General features: G+C 48.1%; 1 protein-coding gene across 1 annotated transcript in view; it reads right to left on the bottom strand.

Annotated features, from left to right (window-relative positions):
• Positions 1–15,621, bottom strand: part of VWF (von Willebrand factor) — a 137,574-nt gene that overhangs the window by 29,141 nt on the left and 92,812 nt on the right. The window contains exons 31-37 of the mRNA XM_007469511.1: positions 12,777–12,941; positions 11,690–11,733; positions 11,202–11,379; positions 9,111–9,331; positions 7,514–7,706; positions 6,982–7,323; positions 4,989–5,188 (exon numbers count right to left, since the gene is read on the bottom strand). Of these exons, the coding sequence (XP_007469573.1) occupies positions 4,989–5,188; positions 6,982–7,323; positions 7,514–7,706; positions 9,111–9,331; positions 11,202–11,379; positions 11,690–11,733; positions 12,777–12,941 (1,343 nt within the window). The remainder of the gene's footprint in view (positions 1–4,988; positions 5,189–6,981; positions 7,324–7,513; positions 7,707–9,110; positions 9,332–11,201; positions 11,380–11,689; positions 11,734–12,776; positions 12,942–15,621) is intronic.

The following is a 15,621-nucleotide window of genomic DNA, read 5'->3' as shown; positions in this document are numbered from 1 at the left end:
GAATAAACGCATCCTTATCCAGCAGCTCAAAGGGCGCTAAAAAGTCCCCAGGTCAAGAAGGTCTTACTTATTCCGTCTGCTTCCGTGGTCCGCAATGAGCATCTGCCGCGGAAAGGGAGAGAGATGGGACATCTCCGGGTAAACCCCTCCCCGGCCTGCCCGGCCTCCTGCGGGATTAAACCTTGGATGCTTCCCTTGACACCTTCTGCTGCATCCATGTAACAGCCCACATCTCAGGGGCAAGTGGCACGTGGCACGGTTTAAGGGCTTTACGTAAACTACTCATTTAATCCTCATTTAATCCTCACCGCAGCCCCATGACCGGGACATTCTTAGTTATCCCCACTTGTCCAAGGAGAAAGCGGAGGCACTTGCTCGGGGTCACACCGTCGCAGTGCAGAGATGGGATCTGGACCCAGAATCCACTTATTATCACTGTGTTCTGCTGCCTCCCGGTAATAAGTAGCATTAAACACGTTCAAGATATTTCCCCAAAGGCTTTACACTGACTCATCGTATGTTCCTTCTAGTAACCCTAGCAGGTGAGTATGACCATTACTTACACTGACCAGTGAGAACACTGAGGCACAGACCAGGAGCTCGACCAGGTGGCACAGCCAGGGTCTGGACCCAGCGTCCTGGCCCTGCACACCACATGCTCTCTCTCCAAACCACAGCCGCCAGGCTCAGCCAGCCCACTGAGGGGCTGTGGGAGTGCCAGGCACTGGGTCCACTGTCCCAGCCCTCGAATGGCTGACGGTCAAGCCGAGGAAATAGGACTTGCCCGTGAAAAGGTGAATGAGATCACTCAATTTTGATGCATCCACACCACGGAATACTACTCAGCCATAAAAACAAACTATGGAACGTACAGTGTGGATGGATCTCGAGAGTATTACGTTAAGCAAAAGAAGCCAAGCAAAAATGGAGTAATACTGCATGAGTCCATTTACATAAAATTCCAGAAAATGTAAATGGATCTATAGAGACAGAAAGCAGACCAGTTGCTGCTTGGGGATGGAGGTGGGGACTGGGGGTGTATTAAACAGGGGCATCAGGGAACTTCTGCAGGTGATGGAAATTTCATTATCTTCATCGTGATGATGGTTTTTACAGGTGAATGCACTTGTCAAAATTCATCAGATCGTACATTTATATTTGGTGCTGTTTACTGTCTGTGAACTCTCCATAAAGGTGATTTTTAAAATAAAAAAAGAGTGTCAGGAGTGCAAAAGAAGAGTTCACTAGGGCTGTGGGCTCCAGAGAGGCCTCACATCCCTGGGGACGTGGCCACTGCAGGAGGCTGTGCTTAACCTGGCGGGCAGGGTGCAGCTCTGAGGCTCTGTAAGCAGGACCCGCCTCAGAGGGAAGAAAGTTCAACAAGGACAAGCCTTGAGCGGGTGCCAGCGAGTGGGTGGAGAAGGGGGGGACGAGGACCGGGAAACAGAACAGAGGCTGCAGCGGCTACTATTCCAACTTCTCCAAGGGGCTGGGAAGACCCAGGGAGGGGCACAGGGACAGGCGAGGCTGGGCAGAGCGGAGGAAGGCGGGGGAACTCACACATCTCCCCAGGTCTCTCTCTGCTCTGCCTCTTTCCTGCTCTTTTACACGGATGGTGATGCCAAGAAAACCATAAATCAAGGGATTTATATTTAGACGTTTAAACGGCAAAAGTGATGAGATAAGAATGGAGATGTATATTTATATATCAGGGGTTTCTTTTCTCTCTCTCTCTTTTTTTTTTTTTTTTGGTTGCACTGGGTCTTAGTTGCAGCATGCAAACTCCTTAGTTGTGGCATGCGAACTCTTAGTTGCAGCATGCACGTGGGGTCTAGTTCCGTGATCAGGAATCGAACCCGGACCCCCTGCATTGGGAGCGCAGAGTCTTTTACACTGAGCCACCAGGGAAGTCCCTTTTTTTCTCTTTTTAAAAATGAACTCCAGACATCTAAAATTCAAGAACGAATTATACAGCTTTCCAACTCTCCTTGGCAACATCACGATAGATGACCAAAAGCAGGTGTTAAACGTCCTCTTCCAGGGATTTCCATTTTCCCAGGAAGCTTTAATGAGGCAGGTCACAGAATCTATGGCACTGAAAAAGAGCCCTGTCTGGCAAAGGCTAAGCTTCTAAAAGTGCCCGCGGCCAGCCTTACAGCAGTACACCTGGCGCATTATGCAGCCAATCGGCCAGCAGAGGGCACTCCTGCATCAGGACAGGCCAACTCCAGGCAGCCCTGTCTCAGCCCCCAGGTTCCAGGGCCTGATGCAGGACTGTTACCGGGACAGAACAGGTAAGCGAGCTGGCTGGAGTTAAAGATTAAATAAAGATGACTGGAGAACGACCTGCAGAGAATGCAGCAAGGGATAACTGAAGCCTTCAGAGCCCAAGGTCAAAGCAGGTACTCAGGTACAGGTACAAAGCAAGTCACCAGGCACCGCCCACCCCCGCCAGGATTTGAGGGAAGATGCAAATTAAATGTCAGCGCTGAGCCGCTACAGAACAGAGAGGAGACGAGGCTCAGCAGACCTTCTGGGTGATGCAGGCAATCCCCAGTGGAGCTGAAGCAGCGATTGCCCAGCACAGCGGGGGGTGTATGCGCAAGGCGGGGCAGCCCATGCATGGCCCCAGATCCCTTTAGAGCTGGCTACAAAGGCAGAGTGCATTTTGTAAAATAAACAAGAGCTATGGAAACTGGTAAATAGTTTGCCCTTCCAACATCACCACAAGAGATTTCTACCCTGGATTATTTCCCCGAAGAAAAGTTTTCTGGGCTTTATTTTTCAGTTTCAAGAAAATTCACTTAATGAAAATGTTCTTCATATAAGATTTTTATTCCCTCTCTACTCTGAAGGTCAGCGCTGGACTGGCTGGATATTTGTCTTCATCCGTTTAAACTATATTTTCTGAAATAACTAAAAACGGCTGTGTTCCCTTCATAGTTTTTTTATTAACTAATTTTATGTCGCTTGATTTTAAAATGTATTTATCAGACTGTATCTATGTCAAAATACTGCACTATGTGGATGCCCTCTTCATACAACTCTGATGCATATTCCAGTGTGTGGGACTGAAGGGGCAGCAAGCAGGGGAAAGGGTCAGAGAGGAGGAGGGGGGAAGGGGGCAGAGACCATTTCTGACTGCCTCTGAGAGCACCTTGCCACCAAGGGCAAAACCAGCCTGAAATGACCACTGGGTGTCAGCACCCCAGGGCAATGGTACACGTCATCTGCGCCCAGCGGGAGCCCAGGAGCTGTGCAAGTCAGGGAGAGCGATGTAAGGTTTTGTCAACTCTTTGGGGAACATTATGGTACAGGCAGTTACTTAACTTGGCCAGCTGAAATATGGCAGTAGAGTGCGACTGGGCTTCTTTCCTGGTTTACCTATTACACTGTGAGAACAAACGGGATCCACTAGGCTAAAGCCCAGCAACAGAACAGAGCCAGTGGGACCATCCAGGTAATCGCCTTATTGGTGCCATGCTTACATGGACACCCAGTCAGCTCAGAGTTTAGCTCACAGTTCCCGTGAGACTGATGGCAGGGCTTGGACACTATAGGGTGACGTGGTGTAGTGCATAGGGTCTTTTTAAATCACCTCTTGTCATCTGAGCCTCAGTTTCCCAGTCAGAGGGACATGTAATAATTACCTTATGGAGCTGTGGAGAGAATCAAATGAAATGGTCCATTTCCTAGCTTCTGATGGCAGGGACAGAATAGTGTAATCCTGGACTGTTCTCATCATTCTCCAGCTGGTTAGCTAGCTTCACCATGTGTTCTCCCAGTTCTGATTAAATACAGTGTTAAGTCACCTGACCTGGTCCACTTAGTGATGAAGGTCTTCCTTGGTGATGATGGAGATGTTAGGTCTTGAGTGCAGCCCATGATCACAGAACACATCCTCCTTTGCTAGAAGCCAAATGTGCTCCCCCTCTACCAGGCTCTGTGGTATCGCTGCCAGTTTGAAAGGCAGGACCACTGCCCACACTCACAGGTCCACAGACACACACCGCCCCAGGTACTACAATACACACATTGGCAACTTTGAAGAGATATGACTGCCATCTGAGTCCAAGATGAGGGAGTTTGGTAAATAAATAGCCTTTCAAAATAATGATTCCTAAAAGGCTAAGAGAACTGATGACTTGATGACTCACTGACTTCCAAGAAAATCAGCCCAAAGGGGACCTAGCAAAAGGGAAACTTCATGTATCGAAAAGAGCAAAAGTTCTTTGGAATCAGACAGAGCTTCAAATACTAACTCCAACTCCCAACCCCATCTGCTCCGAACTGCATCCATGGGCAAGGTACCAAGCTCTCTAAGCCTTCATTTTCTCATAGGTGTTTTGTGAGTATTTAGGAGAGGGGATGCTACACACACACACACACACACACACACACACACACACACACACACACACACAATTCTATAGTCTAATAAGTCTGAGAAGCAAAAACTTGCAAGGTACATTAGCATATCAAAAGCTCTAAAGAATCCTGCAATAAAGAAACCTGTCTAACTTGCTTAGCCGGTGTTTTTTAAAACCTCTGGACCACAGGTAACTGTCAATACCTTGCCTGCTAAACACACCTTTGAAAAACGTTGAAATAATGAATATATAGTGCTTAGTACAATGTAAGGTACCTAATGTATCTTAATAACGGTAGACATCACCATATAAAATATTCTTTCCCCATTCCCTCCTGGGTTCCTAGCATTCTACTAAAATGGATATGATAAATATAGTAATGGTAGTAATGTGCTGTTACACTCTGGTGTTTGATCACACAGCTAACCCATGACAGATCCGGGTTTTGAACCAAGATGTGTCTGACTCCAAAGCCATTATGCCGTACTGTCTTCCCATCCCTCAGGGACCCCCCTGGAGAGCAGAGCCCTGCAGCCAAGGTTAGAAGGGGCCAATCACGGGTGAACACTTCCCCCTACTGGCCCCATGGGGGTGGGGGCGAGAGGCCAGGGTTCCTACCTGGTGCCGGATCCCATCGTCACTGACGCACTGGGTGCAGGCCTCCTCGGGGACACAGCTGCCTTCCAGCAGCACTTGGTGCAGGGGGCAGAAGCAGCCTTCTGAGGGATGGTCCCCACAGGAGCTCGAGTTGCCCTCACATTGGCGGGGGCAGCCGCGCTCACAGTGGTTGTAGACCAGGGATGGCGGGCACGGCACAGCTGCAGACAGAGAAGGGGGTCACCCTCAAGGGTCTGCACCAACCAGAGGGAAGTGGTTCAGCTTCAAGACAGTTGATCACCTGACAAACTTGCTGGGGCAGAAACTGCTAATTTCCACCAATTTTTCATTCTCTCCATCTTTCATAGAAATAGACCTTCAAGCCAGGCACGTGACCACTCGGAATAAAGACTACATTTCCCAACCTCCCTTGCAACTAAGTGCAGTCATGTGATTACATTCTGACCAATGACCTGTAAGAGCAAGGGTAGACTCTTAACAGCAGTTTCTAAGAATCATTTTTTGAAAGACAGCTGCGTCTCTGGCCCTTTTCCTTCCTTCCCCTCATCCCACCACTTGGAACCTGGATGTGATGGCCAGAGCTCCATCTTAAACCGTGAGGAAAAAGCACACCCAACTGAGGACGGATCAAAGAACTAGAATCCACTTCGGGACCCAGAAAGAGCTGGGACTGCCTCCCTCTGATCAGCTGTGTGACACAGAATTTTACTTCTCTCTTACTTGTAGCCAAATTTAATCCCAACTGACGATGTGAACCTGTGTATCCTTAGGAAGTTCTATGGTTCTTTTCTTTGAATACACATATATTTAATGCTTCGAAAATTCTCTTAAACTTAAATAAGGAGTCCACAGCTATGGAAGGCTGCCCTGGGAGAAAAGCTACAAAGTGATCCACTTCTCCCACTCTGGTCCTGCTCAACCCCTTCCTCACATTTTCACGGTGCCAAGGCAGGTGGTAGAGAAGGTTTCCAAGGATTTCGAGCACCAAAGACCTTCCTATAAATGCACGACAAATTGCCTGGAAGTAGACAAATTAATAAGCAGAGAAGGTGTGATCGGTAACTCAGAAACTAACATTTTCCCCTTAATCTGCAGGTAGGTTGAAAGGAGACTGTGTCATCCATGGGCACTCGGAAAACCAGAGCCCCAAAGACACCTGGGGGTTATCTAGACCAACTATCTCATTCCAAGATGCAGAAACTGAGGTCCAGAAAGACTAAGGAAATAGCTGATGACCAGCTGAGCTGGGGCTAGGATGCCCAAGTCCTCCAGCCCCAGTTAAAGCTGTGACAGCATTATAATAATAAACTCGGAGACTCTGAGATGCCTGTACACATTGAGTTCCCTCAAAAAAAAAAAAAAAAAAAAAGCGGTGAGGGATTACATAAGACACTGAGGATGCTGAAGTTCAGTGTTCTTATCACTCCAACACCCCCTGAGAGCAGGAGCCATGTCTGATTCATTTTGGTGTCCCTGACATGTTAAATATTAAATACATGCCAAGTCCAAGTAAGGAAGCTGACCTTGGGAGGTGTCTACACTAGCAATCCTGTGGTGTTTGTAATGAATAAGCTTCTTGGTATTCAAATGGCAAAATTCCACTCACGCTTCAAAATCCTGTTCAGGCATGGGCTGCTCTGTGAGCCTTTGCTAAAGCTTGGTGCAATTCCCAATTCAAGGTGACTGCTTAGTCTGTACTTTGCTGTTGCCTGGATGTGTCTAATACATTAAAATCACATTTGTATGAACTGCAGAACTACCGCCAGAAAGGACCATGCTTTCATTTACATAGAAATTCATTACATAGAAATTCTATGTTCAAATTACTTATACGTCTACCATCTTATTTGATCCTGAATGGAATCCTAGGAAACAGGAAATCCAGAGGTTTTGATCTTCGTTGCCTAGAAAAAGAATGTGAGGCCCAGAGAGGCTGAGCAGGTCCCCCACTCGTTGGTCTTCACAGCGTTTGGGGGTGCCTAAGGAGACTCACCACAGAAATCGGGGGTCCTCCAGTCGACACACACCCCCTTGGTCCGACAGAGGTGGGCATAAGAGGCAATGGCCTCACACACTTGCTCCTGGTGGCAACTGTCCTGCTGGCAGATGGCGTGAAATGTGTCCGGGGCAAGGACCGCGTGGCACTCTGCAAACAGTGCCGAGAGGAGGACCTGGCAGTGGGAGCCCCTGGAGATGGGACATGGCTCCTCGGGACCCAGCAGGCATGTCTGCCCTGGCTTCTGCACCGTCCACTCCTGGACCAGCGTCTTCCAGTCTGAGGTGACTGTGCCATCCCTCAGCATGAAGTCATTGGCCCCATTCTCATCACAGATGCCTAGAGAGGCAAGGAAAGACATGGTTAGGAGCCCAGGGTGCCAACCCCTTGATGCCGGAGACCGGGCCATTCTCCATCACCGCCAGCGTCTGAACCTTACTACTGGGCCCAGAAATAGCAGTGGCCAAGGGCCCTGAGGATAGAGCGAGGAGGGCTTATGTCAGGGAGAAGAGTTAGAAGATATTCTTACCACAGAGACCGTACATCTTTGAGGCAAAGGTCTTGGGGCTCAGCTGCAGCTGGAACTCGTTGTTTTGTGGGGTGAAGGTGAGGATGTGGCCCAGATGGTTGAGTCTGACCTCATACATAATGGCACCATAGACACTGACCTCCATGTCCCCACCCACGTAAGGGGCAGAGACCAGCCTCCCATTCACCACCACCTGCCCAAAGAAGAAAACCACCCATCAGTAGTCACGGCAACAAGGACTCCTAGGGTTTCACTCTTAGCCACTTTCCAAAGTTCCTGACAGTTCCTACACATTCACCCCACTCAAGTCCACTGTTATCCACAAACCCGGACATTTGCCAGCAGCTCTTCGAAGACAAAGGAGCCTTGCAGAGCTTGGCAAAAGAGTGGACTCTTATAACACTGAACAGACAGCCATGCATCTGGAACCCAAAAGCCCAGGGATTAAGAGGAAACTTGAGTCACTCTACAGGGAAGATGACTCCTCAAGAAAAGCTGGGGAAGTTGCTTACTTGCCAACTGGTCAGTGCCCTACCTCCAGGAGCATCTAATAGGACTACTTTAAGCATTTGATTTGATTTGATTGACTAGCTCTTCGGAGGCCCCACAATATATCTTATCAAACCTATTAAAATATACTCACATCCCACAATGAATATAATTTTTGCTGTAAAAATTTTAGAAGGCTTTTTATCCTTTTTTTTTTTTTTTTTTTTTTTTTTTGCGGTACACGGGCCTCTCACTGTTGTGGCCTCTCCTCACCATTGTGGCCTCTTGCGGAGCACAGGCTCCGGACACGCAGGCTCAGCGGCCGTGGCTCACGGGCCCAGCCGCTCCACGGCATGTGGGATCTTCCCGGACCGGGGCACAAACCCGTGTCCCCTGCATCGGCAGGCGGACTCTCAACCACTGCGCCACCAGGGAAGCCCGCTTTTTATCCTTTTGATTTTTATATTTTTGTCTATGAGCTACTCATATAACATATGACAAGCTGTGATTTTTCAGCAATCACTGTGCACGTTCAAGAATTCTTGCAAGAGGAGAACATCTAACCCATAAGCTGCTTTCACGAAATGAGATATTTACGATTTCTAAATGAACGTGTAAAGAAGTTGGCATAAAGCAACCTCTTGTAAACATTTAATCAAACATTTATTTTTTATCAGTTTTGCAGTTTTCTTTTTGAATCTTGGGTCCACACATTTTGTTTGGGCCCAGAATATTTTCATAGGCCCTACATATTTTCCTTTGGGAGGTTCGCAGGCCCTGGGTACAGGGCACATAATGCCTGCTGGGCAAACAGCCTGGTGTCACCCCCATTCTTCTGCCAGTGCCAGAAACTGGCACTACATTCATCACAATGTAATGCTATCAAAAATGGACCCTTTCCTCCAAATCTGGACCCAAAACAACATGAAATTACACCACAAGGGCGATAGCAATGAGCCCCTCCTACAAAGGTGGCACTCTGCTCACAGGGTAGGAGGCCGAGTCCCCAACAGGGGCACCAGCTAAAACCGGCTGCCACCGGGTCCATGTGGCTTCCCCAAGGGTCTGCCGCTGCCACGCTACAGGACTCACAGAAAGCACCTCCTACCTCCATGTTGCTGCGGAGCTCAACCGAGACACCGTTATGTTTCACCTCGATGGACTTCATGCAGGCCTGCCTTGCCCTGGCGCTGCAGGCGTCATTATGGAGCAGTACCTCCAGGTCTTGCTCCTTGTTGTGAAATAAGACATATGAGCAGTTGCCAGTCAGCTTGAAATTCTGTCCATCAAAGGTCACGATGTGCCGAGTAGAGCTGCCAGTGCAGACACCTGGACGGAGAGAGCAAAGGATGGATATGACCTGCCCAGACTTCCTCTCCTATCTCCTCTGCTCTCTTTGGACTGACAGGGAGACTTGCGAGTACATCTTTCCATAGACTTCTGACATTGAAAACCATGTTAATGCTTCACATACGGAAAACAAAGAGAATCAGCTAGGATGGCAGTAAGGAAAATTCAAAATGGAATACAAACAGATACAATTAAAAGAATAATGTAGGTAATGAATAACGTAAGCACACAGCAGGGAGGAGGGAAACCAGCCTAAATAACTTTGGGGAAAAACTTACTATATACCCAAAGGCTAAAGACAGAAAGAATTGTGCACAAATGTGTACTCTAGTTAGTAGATTTGTTTTTCATAAAGGTATCGGTTAGCAGTTCTGAAACTACTTTACGTGTATTCGGTGTAGGGTCTACAGAGGAATGATGGCCCAGGGTTGTTCTAAAAGTGATCCTGGGCTTCCCTCGTGGCGCGGTAGTTGAGAGTCCGCCTGCCGATGCAGGGGACACGGGTTCGTGCCCCGGTCCAGGAAGATCCCACATGCCGCGGAGCGGCTGGGCCCGTGAGCCATGGCCGCTGAGCCTGCGCGTCCAGAGCCTGTGCTCCGGCAACGGGAGAGGCCGCAACAGTGAGAGGCCCGCGTACCGCAAAAACAGAAAAAAAAAAAGTGATCCTAAGAGAACTTCTGCTACACAGTAAGGAGGACGTCAAAAGAGAGAGAGAGAAAGAGAGCCTATGAGAGGTTGGATGCAAAAACAAACAAATAAATAAACAAACAAAAAAATAACAAAACAAAACAAAAAACCCAGAAGGATGGCAGGGTGAAGCAGCAGACAGCGAAAGAATATAGAATATGCAACTGATATCAAAGGACCACTCCTGAGAGCCGGTAAGAAAAAGCAGCTGCCTTAAACACCTGCCAGGCCAGTGAGTGCAGGGCCTCTCACAGAAGCACCAGTCATATAAGAACTTTGAGAAGCCACTTCCAGCTCCTCCCTCTCTGGGCTCCAAGCTGGAGGGAGGCTGACTACACCCCTTTCCCAGAGGCCAGGAGCCCACACAGGGATTAAGGAGGTGTTTCAACTCTAACTCAAGTTCAAAGTCTTGATTATTACCTGCGAGTGGGCATCTAATTACCAAATTGAGACCGTGTTTTACAACTTAAAGCAACCATAGAACTCTTTATAAATAAACAGAAATAATATGAGGTCTGGTAAGAGTTCTCATCCAGGCAAAAAGGAAATTTATTCCACTCAATAAATTCTAAAGGGAGGGTGAGATACAAGATACAGTTTTGATTTCAGCCCACAAGTTGTGTCTGTTCATCATAATCAACTCGATCCATCCACTGCTGAGCAGGGATTGCCATAAGCAAACATTTCTCCCAACCGTGAAACAGAGGGCTAGCCCACCCCACAGATGAATGCTCCCCACAGGTCTGCACGTGATGGAGGTGACTACGTCCTCCTATTAAACCAGGCCACCGTGATGGTACACCCTGAATCCAATGCTCAAACACCTACAGGTATGATGGGGGAGCTTCCTGGGGGCTTCTCTCTCACTGTTGTACCTGCACTGCCTAGACCCCCTAAGGGTGACTCGTCAACAGCCAAGCTGAGCCCTGACCTCAGAAAATCAATTCTTCCTCTGGTTATGCATTATCTGGGGGAGTGCCCTCCAAAAGGCACAGGAAGGGAACAGGGAGCCCTGGGACTGAATGGAAACACATCCTGAGGTCATGAGAGGGAGGGAACATGGGTGGAGGGGGAAACGGGCTTCTGGTCTACCTCTCTGCACAGCCAAGAGAAAAGCACTGCCCCTTGAACACCATCCAAGCTGGAGAAGCAGAGGACTCACAGGGGCAGGTCCAGCGGCAGCCACAGGCCTCTTCCACCCTGATCGGGGACTGGCTGTTGGGGCAGGAAGGCCGCAACTGCTGGTCACAGTTGACCCGGTGACTATTCAGCAAGGTCTGGCCATCTGGCAGGCAGGTCACCGTGTGGCACCGATCCGGCAAGGTCCAGATGTCCCCGGGCTGCAGAGAAAGAACCAGGTTCAGGCAGGGAATGGAATGAGGCACTTCAACAACCACCAGGCAACTGACCCCCTTGGAAAACATAGAGACTAGGCCTTGGGCCTAAATGGCAAGGAGACAGGATACAGAATATAGGATTTACAGGTGGATCCACCCCAACCACAACCAAAATTAAAAAAAAAAAAAAAAGATTATAATGGTAAGAGGGAGAATTGGACCCAGACCAAAGGAGGAAAAGTTCACCAGGGGAACGAGGGCACCAAATATACATTCCTGATCTTTCCTTCAAAGTCAGTGGAAATGAACGTACCCTCCTCTCATTCCCGTCCTCATCCATGCAAACACTGATGAACCCTGAAACAGACACAAGCAAGATCTCTGTTCCCACCCACCATCCAGAAATTCCCAGCCATTCACTCGGCTACCTGGCTGGTCCTTGAAGCTGGATTAACTCTGAAAAGAATGTGAGTGGGTTTAGCAGTGAGGATGAAGGTACAGGAGATTAGGAGGACGTCATCCCGTGGTTCTTTGTGGTTAGTAGTCATTACAGTGACACACAACAGTGATAATATGGCAACAACCACAATCAATATCTCCTTGTCCTCTTTTGTATATAGATCAGTGCCTAGTGAGAGGAGGAAAATGCAGCAAGAGGCTGAAAACTTAAAAGAGATCAAGATTCCTGCCTGGAGAGCTATCATCTATCAAGAAAGGTCAATAACTGTAGCAGGTTTAGACTCACAGCTAATTACATTAGGAAAATATAGAAAACCAGGTTTTAAAAAAAGCATGTATGGTAAAAATAAAAAGTTTCTAACCTTAAATCAACTTAAACTATGGTAATTTGATGTTATATTCTCTGTTATTGTATTTCTCTTTTTTTAATCTTTTCAGTTTCGTATTTTATTGATGTATAGTTGATTCACAATATTGTGTTAGTTTCAGGTGTGCAGCAAAGGGACTGGTTTTGTTTTCAGATTATCTTCCATTATAGATTATTACAAGATATTGGATGTAATTCCTTGTGCTATACGGTAAATCCCTGTTGCTTTTCTAAAGCCCTTTATACCCATGCTGACGGTGAGTGCAGGGCATGGGGAAGAGGTCCATGATCTAAGGATGTTGGAGTTCCCTGCCTCTGTCTTCCATTTCTTTGACCAAGAGCCCTGTGCTCAAGTTAGCATGGACAGTAAGGATGGAAGGAGGTCTATACACAGAGAACTTTCTGGTAACCCCTTGGAGGTTTGCCTTACGACCTTCCACTTACAGGTCCCGGCCTATAAAACAAACTTACTTCAAGGCCAAATCTTGTATATGAGAACCTTTGAGTCTCCAGATGGGTTTGGCTGCTTTTGCTTCTGTTTTGAGGGGGATAAGAAAAACATGCCAAGACTCACCAGAGCACAGCTTGTGGAGGAAGGAATTGCCCAGGGCGACCACGGTGGGGAGGTCTTCGATCCGCTGGAGCTGCACCACGTTGGAGCTGGCCCCTGGGCCCGCCAAGATCCTCAGCTGGGCCAAGTCATACCCGTCTCCAATCCCAATGGGGAACACCACCACTCCTAGGGCGACAGAGGAGCAGGAAAGGGTCTGTGTCAGCCTTTGGTCAGGTGGGCTCAAAATGCGCTGGCCTGAAGCTACACCCAGCGTGTGCACAGAGCCCCATGTTTTCCAAACTGGCCACTCACACCGACCCTGTGAGGAGGGCATTCAGTCAATCAACAAACGTTAGTGAGCTCCTGCTCTGTGTCAGGTACTATTCTAAGCAGTGAGGATACTGTAAACCAAGCAGATCAAGTCCTGACCTCATGGAGCTTACACTGGGGAGAGACAGACAACACACACACAAGTAAGTAAATATCGAGTATTTCAGACCTGGATAAGTGCTTAGGAAAAAACAAAATGGGGTAAGGAGGATAAGAGTTACAAGGGTAGGGGTGAGGGTTATTGTTTCATACAGGATGGTTGGAGATGTGTGCGGTGAAAAGATGAAGGACAGGAGGAGCCAAGAGGACATCCCGAGCACAGAGACAGTGAGCGCAAAGGCCCTGGGGCAGAAAATTGGCTGCATAGTCCAGGGAGGCCGGAGCAGAGAAAGCGGGAGAGGGACACAGATCATGCAGAGCTTCAGAGGCCACGGGAAGGACTAAACATGTTCTCTGAATGAAATGGGAGCCAGCCGAGACTTGAGAGCAGAGGAGTGACATGCGTAAGCTGACTTCAATGTTTAAAGGGTCACTGCAGCTGCTCTGCTGATTATGAACTTCAGGGGGCAAGGATGGAAGCAGATAGAAAGCTGCTCCAGGGAGAAAGCTATTACAGTTATCCAGGTGAGAGATGATGGGGGCTTGAACTAGGAGACAGTGGTGGAGGTGGTATGCATGTGATATGGCGTGGTGGCATCCTCAGTGTATTTTGAAGACGGAACTATAGTCTGTTGATGGATTGGATGGACGTACTAGAGAAAAAGAGGAATTACGGACGCTGAGGCTTTTGACCTGAGCAACTGGAAGGATGGAACTGCCATTTTTCTAAGATGGGAAAGACTGTAAGAAGAGGAGATTTGGATGTGAGAGTCAGTAATTCAGTTTACGCTGAGTTGCCTGTTAGAACATCTAGGTGGAGATGTTCTAATTCCTAATCCAGACTGGAGATAGGAATTCTTAAGTCAATCGTGCATAAATGTATCTAGACGAATGACACAGAATGAGACCACCCAGGAGGTGAGTGTAAGAAGAGAAGAGAAAATGTCAGTCACAGGGCTTAGCCCGATGTACGTGCGTCTACAGGTGAGAAACAGCCTTTGAATGGTTCAGTGATGTGCCCTGGATCATGTCTGTTTCCTCCAGACCACAGCTGCTTCCTTTCTCGATGAAAGTCTTTCTTTGGATTCTTGATACCAAAGGAGAAAAGTCTCCATCATAAAATTACCCCAATTAGTTCTCCAGAAAGTTCTAGGTATTAGCAGTTTGCTTAAGATTAGAGCTGATTTTCTGCTAGCAGCTTTTCAGCTTTTCTAAGCTGGTTGTGTCACCCCAACGTACATCCTTTCAGGGTCCTTTTCCCTAAAATAATAGGTTTCATCAATAGGTCACATTCATTCATTTAACAAACGTTAAATGGCCACCTGTTTTGTGCATCATGCACAGACGATACAAAACTAAGCAAGATTTTGCCCATGCCTTCAAAGAATCCCTAGTTTGTGCAAGAAACAGATATATAACATAAAAACAATGTGGTTTGCACATTTTGAGTAGTTCCAATGGTACAAAAAAGGGAGTGGATAACTCTCGGGAAGACATCAGAGGAAAGACAGAGCGGGGTTTTGAAAGATGAGCCACGCTCCAGGGGGCACGGGAAGGTGTCATGTCATGTCATCCCACTCACCCAGCCCCCCGCCAGCACGACACTGCCTGCCCCGGCTCACGTGCTGTTGCTGTTCACAGCACAAGCTCTCATAAGGCACCGAGGCTCCGGCACACCTGCATCCATCCCCTTCCTAAAGCAGCAGCCTTGGTCTCCTGTCCATCCTGCACCCCCAAGCCCCTTAGGCTGGTACTGGACAGGGGCTCAGAATACAGGAAGGTCTCCGATGGCTCTCAAAGCCCCAAAATGTATCACTCTAGCCTCAGAATGGAGAGAGGCTAAGGACACCACAGGTGCGGAGGTATGACCCAGGCCTGAACGCAGAGGGAATATTTGGAGAAGTTAAAAGTTACAGTCAAGGTCTTCCCTGGTGGTGCAGTGGTTAAGAATCCACCAGCCAATGCAGGGGACACGGGTTTGATCCCTGGTCCGGGAAGATCCCACATGCCGCGGAGCAACGAAGCCCACGCGCCACAAACACTGAGCCTGCACTCTAGAGCCCTCGAGCCACAACTACTGAGCCTGCATGTCACAACTACTGAAGCCCACGTGCCTAGAGCCCGTGCTCTGCAACAAGAAAAGCCACTGCAGCGAGAAGCCCGAGCACTGCAACGAAGAGTAGCCCCCGCTCGCCGCAACTAGAGAAAGCCCGCGCACAGCAACGAAGACCCAACGCAGCCATAAATAAATAAATAAATAAAATACATTTATAAAAATAAAGTTACAGTTGAAAGCATGCAGACACATGAAGGATAAACACACATTTATTACTGCTTGGTTTCCAAATAACACAGGGATTGGGCAATTTCCCGCTGCTTGAAACCAGGCCCCATGTGGGTATTAAGTATTCAAAATCAGCCAGGACGTCGGAAAGTA

Source organism: Lipotes vexillifer, unplaced genomic scaffold, assembly GCF_000442215.2.
Source record: "Lipotes vexillifer unplaced genomic scaffold, Lipotes_vexillifer_v1.1 scaffold395, whole genome shotgun sequence".
Lineage (NCBI taxonomy): Eukaryota > Metazoa > Chordata > Mammalia > Artiodactyla > Lipotidae > Lipotes > Lipotes vexillifer.
Note: the sequence above shows the minus strand (reverse complement) of the source record. Positions and strands in the feature narration are given on the sequence as shown.